The following is a 6,982-nucleotide window of genomic DNA, read 5'->3' on the forward strand; positions in this document are numbered from 1 at the left end:
ACTTGCTTGTAAGCTTCACTCGCATTGCACTTTTGTAAACCTCTGTTTCCTGTTTGCACTTGACCGATAGAAACATTTCTGGTTGGTTCAATCAAAAGTCATGATAAGTAGAGCAGTAGATTGATGACCCGTCTGGGAAGTGTAGTTGTTGTAGTCCATCAGAGGGCAGCAAACTGCAGGAAGAGGACGAGGCAGGCAGCAGAGACACACACACAACTCCTGCATGAGTTCACCTTCACATTTATAACTACCCCCCCCTCCCAAAAAAAACAGCTATTTAGCTTGTCCTTTGGGATTTCCTTACATCATGAACGGGTCAGCAAAGTATACTTCGCCTACAGTGCTGGGTATACAGTTGAAAAGAGGACCACAAGGTAAGAAAATAGCTTTCAGTCTCATCTCCTGACAGCTAGCTAGCTTGCAAACTGATGGCCTGGCTAACTAGGTAGCTAGCTCATAAGCTGTTGCTTGCTAGCTAGCTCAGCTGGCTGTCTTTTTAAAAAATTAAACTTTTGTCAACTTGGTATCTAATCTGGTCATTGCAAATAGGTTGCAACTTGAACGCCGCCGATATTGAGTTTTCCACCTGTAGTTTACTGAGCCAAATGAAAATCGAGCTAGCAACTAGTTAGTTAACTGATAGCCTCTACTCATTCAATGTTGTCGCAATAGCATTTCTCAGCTAATCAGAAGTGACAATCCGATCCCTGTACAGTAGTATTAGCTACCTCTCCTACCAATATTTTAAGTCAGATTTTAGCCGTGAACAAAAAAAATGTGTGTACTTGGCAAATCTTTGTCTCAGAACCATTTGTTCACAAGTTTTATGACATTATTTTACGACATTATTTCTGACATGACTTTACGACATTATTTATGACATGACTTTACGACATGACAAGAAGTCTGACTGCATGTAAGGGCATTTTTATAGGCTATTATTGGAGTGGTTATGATTGTACTTTGTCCCAAATAGATGCCAACATTCTAATCGGCAGACTTCCCATTCAGTCCACTCTAGAGGTCGACCTCTAGTCCACACCTCCCCGGACCTGTCTGCAACATATACTACTGGCTGCATTACCATAGTTACATTTCCTTCCCCATAGAATTAGAATGCTTTATATTTCTCTATAGCCTCTCCTTCTTTGAATATCCAGACAGTTATCAGTAGGCTGTTTCACTTTCACTTACTGTACCCCCCTCTCCCTCACTCACTCTCTTACACTCACTCCCACCCCTCTCACCCTCTCTCACTCACTCACTGCCACTCACTCTCTCTCACACTCACTCACTGCCTCTCTCTCTCTCACTCACTCACTCACTGACTGACTGACTGACTGACTGACTGACTGAGTGCCTCTCTCTCTATCTCTCTCTCCCTCTCCCCAGGTCTGGGGTTTAACATTGTCGGAGGTCTGGACCAGCAGTATGTCCTGAATGACAGTGGGATATATGTGGCCAAAATCAAACAGAATGGAGCTGCAGCGCTGGATGGAAGATTACAAGAGGGAGACAAGATATTGGCGGTAAAGATAAAGATGGACTTAAAATGTTTGAGTTTGGGAAGCAGAAAACCTCGCCCCCCCCCCACTAGCTCAACCGCTAGAGTGCCGACTAGTGGACTAGCTTAGGGAGCAGAAAACCTCTCCCCCACTAGCTCAACCGCTAGAGAGCCGACTAGTGGACTAGCTTGGGGAGCAGAGGGGTTAGGAGGAGGAATGTGATGTTTGAATCAATAAATAAATTAATAAAATAGTGTATCTGGGGAAAATGTGTATTATGCTTGAGGTTTTAGCCATCTACTGCAGAAGACTTATCTCTGGAAGGGAGATCCTAAATTAACTTATTGTGGTAGTCTACTTTAGGTCTAGTATTTGATCACATTACTCTGTATTAAGCTCTGTGGGTTTTATTTTTCCTCTGTTTTGTCTTTTATGTAGATAAATGGCCACAAGCTGGAGAACCTGTCGCACAGTGCTGCGGTGGAGCTCTTCAGGTCAGCAGGAGAGGACGTGCAGCTTCGCGTACAGCAGAGGGTGAGTGGGGGCTCTTTTTCACTCGTCTGGACCTTCTCAATCCGCCTGGGGCGGCAGGGTAGCCTAGTGGTTAGAGTGTAGAGGCGGCAGGGTAGCCTAGTGGTTAGAGTGGAGGGGCGGCAGGATAGCCTAGTGGTTAGAGTGGAGGGGCGGCAGGGTAGCCTAGTGGTTAGAGTGGAGGGGCGGCAGGGTAGCCTAGTGGTTAGTGTGGAGGGGCGGCAGGGTAGCCTAGTGGTTAGAGCGTTGGACTAGTAACCGGAAGGTTGCACGTTCAAACCCACGAGCTGACAAGGTACAAATCTGTCGTTCTTAACCCACTGTTCCCCGGTAGGCCGTCATTGAAAATAAGAATTTGTTCTTAACTGACTTGCCTGGTTAAATAAAGGTTAAAAAAAATAATATATAAAAAAAATCAACCAACATCTTCGGCAGGTTTGGTCGTATTCATTAGGGAACATTGTAGCAAAGCGTTTTGCAGATAGCACCTACCTTCCCCGTTTGCAGATAGCACCTACCTTCCCCGTTTGCAGATAGCACCTACCTTCCCCGTTTGCAGATAGCACCTACCTTCCCCGTTTGCAGATAGCTCCTACCTTCCCCGTTTCACTTTTCGTGCCTATTGAACACACTCGGTGTGTTGTAACATGTCACTTTGTTGCCAGTGAAGTAGTCCCTCTTTCCCAACAGCCCACCATGGCCATGAATGGTCCCCCCAGTTCCAGACCTGACGGGGGCTCGTCTGTCTCCTCCTTGGGAATACTTGTGGCTGTCCTGGGAGCTGCTGCAGCCGTTACTGTCCTCTTCATGCGCTTCCAGCCACAACTGAGGAGGCATTTTTAAACCTATGTATCTTTCTCCTCCAAAGCATTTTTAAAAGCAAAACCTAGGACTGAAAACTTTGTTGAAGCCCCCCCCCCCCCCCCCCCCCCCCCTCCAAAAAAGAAAATATACAGTACCAGTGAAAAGTTTGAACTCATCTACTCATTCAAGGGTTTTTTCTTTATTTTTACTATTTTCTACCTTGTAGAATAATAGTGAAGACATCAAAACTATGAAATAACACATATGGAATCATGTAGTAACCAAAAAAGTGTTAAACCAATCAAAATATATTTTATATTCTTCAAAGTAGTCACCCTTTTTTGCCTTGTCAGCTTTGCACACTCTTGGCATTCTCTCAACCAGCTTCACCTGGAATGCTTTTCCATCAGTCTTGAAGGAGTTCCCACATATGCTGAGCACTTGTTGGCTGCTTTTCCTTCACATCCCAAACCATCTCAATTGGGTTGAGGTCGGGTGATTGTGGAGACCAGGTCATCTGATGCCGCACCATCACTCTCCTTCTTGGTCAAATAGCCTTTACGCAGCCTTGAGGTGTGTTGGGTCATTGTCCTGATGAAAAGCAAATGATAGTCCCACTAAGCGCAAACCAGATGGGATGGCGTATCGCTGCAGAATGCTGTGGTAGCCATGCTGGTTAAGTGTGCCTTGGATTCAAAAAAAATTTGTGTCATCAGCAAAGCACCATCACACCACCACCTCCATGCTTCACGGTGGGAACCACACATACGGAGATCATCCGTTCACCTACTCTGCATCTCACAAAAACACGCCGGTTGGTCTAATATCCATTGCTTGTGTTTCTTGGCCCAAGCAAGTCTCTTCTTCTTATTGGTGTCCTTTAGTAGTGGTTTCTTTGCAGCAATTCGACCATGAAGGCCTGATTCACACAGTCTCCTCTGAACAGTTGATGCTGAGATGTCTGTTACTTGAACTCTGTGAATCATTTATTTGGGTTGAAATTTCTGAGGCTGGTAACTCTAATGAACTTATCCTCTACAGCAGAGGTAACTCTGTGTCTTCCTTTCCTGTGGCGGTCCTCATGAGAGCCAGTTTCATCATAGAGCTCGATGGTTTTTGCGACTGCATTTGAAACTTTCAAAGTTCTTGAACATTCTCCCGATTGACTGACCTTCATGTCTTAAAGTAACGATGGACTGTCGTTTCTCTTTGCTTATTTGAGCTGTTCTTGCCATAATATGGACTTGGTCTTTTCCCAAATAGGGCTATCTTCTGTATACCACCCCTACCTTGTCACAACACAACTGATTTGCTCAAATGCATTAAGAAGGAAAGAAATTTCACAAATTGAACTTTTAACAAGGCACACCTGTTAATTGAAAAGCATTCCTCATGAATCTGGTTGAGAGAATGCCAAGAGTGTGCAAAGCTGTCATCAAGGCAAAGGGTGACTACTTTGAAGAATCTCAAAAATAAAATGTATGTTGATTTAAGTTGATTTAAAAAAAAATATATATATATATTTTTTTTTAAATGTTTGGTAACGACATGATTCCATACGTGTTATTTCATAGTTTTGATGTCTTCACTGTTATTCTACAATGTAGATAATAGTCAAAATAAAGAAAAACCCTGGAATGAGTAGGTGTGTCCAAACTTTTGACTGGTCCTGTATATACATATATTTTTTTGTGATTACCAAAATGCTAAACTTGACTTTCTTGCTACAGGTATAACACCGACGAGATAATGAGAACTTTGTCATTGTACAATTAAATGAAAAAGATGTGCTCATGGCATTCCCTCTGCTGGGCAGAGCTGTGCTCCTCAGACAGAAGGACTTGGCTGACCTAAAAAGCTTATTTATCCCAAAGTTATCGTTCTCTGTCAGGATAGAGATTTATTTGTAGAGTTTCTAGGCAGAGGTTGAGCCTGACTCACTCAAGGGGCCTGCCTGCTCACCAGTTTCCTGTTCTTACAGGGTGTTTTTTGGAAACTGAAAGGCCATGTTGTGTTCAGTCACTCAGTAGCCTTTGTAACTGAATGGCTGATCTGTTTTTTTTTTGTGAGCCAGTAGGCTGAGAACTCACTGGTACCCTGTGTTTTGATTTGTCCGTCTGTACAGATGCAAATTAGCTATGTGTTTTGATTTGTCCGTCTGTACAGATGCAAATTAGCTGTGTGTTTTGATTTGTCCGGCTGTACAGATGCAAATTAGCTGTGTGTTTTGATTTGTCCGTCTGTACAGATGCAAATTAGCTGTGTGTTTTGATTTGTCCGGCTGTACAGATGCAAATTAGCTGTGTGTTTTGATTTGTCCGTCTGTACAGATGCAAATTAGCTATGTGTTTTGATTTCATAATTCTTATATTATTGTATCAGAATCATATCAGGTTGAGTAGCTCTATATGTGTAAAGATAACATTTGAGTTTGAGGTTGAGAGGTGGTTCAGACTAGTCACATTGAGGCTCGTGATGGATGTTGAATCAGTGATGTGTTGTGAACATTGTAGCCTGGTCCCAGATCTGTTGTCTCCTTCTATAGCCTGGTCCCAGATCTGTTGTCTCCTTCTATAGCCTGGTCTCAGATCTGTTGTCTCCTCCTATAGCCTGGTCCCAGATCTGTTGTCTCCTTCTATAGCCTGGTCCCAGATCTGTTGTCTCCTCCTATAGCCTGGTCTCAGATCTGTTGTCTCATTCTATAGCCTGGTCTCAGATCTGTTGTCTCCTTCTATAGCCTGGTCCCAGATCTGTTGTCTCCTCCTATAGCCTGGTCTCAGATCTGTTGTCTCCTATAGCCTGGTCCCAGATCTGTTTGTGCTCTTGCCTACTCCACTGCTGTCCCTATCAAGAGACAAACTGTTTGGCGTGACAAGGAGTTGACATGATGGCACAAACTGGCATCATCAGGCTACTATATAAATCAGGCGTCTCATTAGAATGTACAGTGATGACGGTTAGGCTGTCCATGTTGTAAAGTAGGAGAGACACGTCTTATATCTGTCTGGACTATGTCACTAATGTGTGTCCCTAAAAGAGAAATGTTATTTTAAATGTTTCCAGGTTCACATTGAGGCTGGTGTTATTTGTAAATCTAATGAATCTAATGTTAATCTAATCCATGTGGTGTGCATCACTTACACATTAACAGCAGTAAGCGAATAGTTTTTATGGAAAAAGGGACATATATCGCTTTATCTACTTTAGTATTGTTTGTAAAGAAGGAAAACAAAATGATGTGACTTTCAAACACATTTGACTTTAGAACAGACCGTTTGATGCTGTTTTGAAAGCCATATGGAGCCATTCATTTAATCCTAAAGGCCCGATGCTGCCACCTAGTGGATGTTTAGCAGTCCTGCAGCTCGTCCAATCACTGTAATAGAGGGGTGGATTGTGTATAAATTATTTTATTTTTTTGTCATAATTAGCACCCTATTCCCTAAGTAGTGCACTACTTTTGACCAGAGCCCTAATGTAGAGAATAGGGTGCCATTTGGGACTCAATCATGGTTGATGTTTAACATTTGCATTCCCTGTATTTTGTATTATCTGTATATAGGTGTGTGTCGTCACCCTACTGACCTTGTATGAAGCAAAAATAAGTACATTTTATATTATCCTACAAATGCCAATAAAGAGAGCTCAGGACAGTTGCACTTCGAGTAATGTCTGTTTCATGATGATCGGGGTCTTGTTGGATTGGCGTCGTGCACCAGCGTGAATCATTGTCATGCACATTTTAGACTGTTCAAGCGTCTCCTTGGAAACGAGCCTGGAGTCGGGACACCCAATTGGGTTCCTAGCCAGCCACTGAGTTGGAGCCAATTGATGTATAGGCTATATAATCATTCTGTATATAGGCCTCTGGTTGGCCCAGGCTGTTGGGACACTTGACTGTCTGTTCACTTGCGTATAGAATATCACCTCTCAAATGGCATTGATTTGATTGATCGATTACTGTGGTGTTATAACCTTTCTGGGTTTACACTTCTCTACACACTGTCCATGAAACAATTTATCAAGCTAGAATGAAAATAAATTAAATGTCAGCAAAAATAAGCTGCCCTGTCCCATGTTTGTTTCTATATCAACATTTGCACATAAAGGTGTTTCCACGGCTATTTCTTGCATAATTAATT

General features: G+C 42.8%; 1 protein-coding gene across 1 annotated transcript; it reads left to right on the plus strand.

Moving 5' to 3' along the window:
* LOC110505969 (synaptojanin-2-binding protein) lies at positions 1 to 6,496 on the plus strand. Its single transcript, XM_036962569.2, has 4 exons — positions 1 to 374; positions 1,393 to 1,529; positions 1,944 to 2,039; positions 2,727 to 6,496. Exons 1-4 carry the CDS (start codon positions 308 to 310, stop codon positions 2,877 to 2,879), a joined length of 453 nt encoding a protein of 150 aa, XP_036818464.2. The 5' UTR covers positions 1 to 307; the 3' UTR covers positions 2,880 to 6,496.
* The last annotated feature ends 486 nt before the right edge of the window (positions 6,497 to 6,982 follow it).

This window comes from Oncorhynchus mykiss, chromosome 25 (genome assembly GCF_057628025.1).
Source record: "Oncorhynchus mykiss isolate SJ-2025 chromosome 25, ASM5762802v1, whole genome shotgun sequence".
Taxonomy (NCBI): domain Eukaryota; kingdom Metazoa; phylum Chordata; class Actinopteri; order Salmoniformes; family Salmonidae; genus Oncorhynchus; species Oncorhynchus mykiss.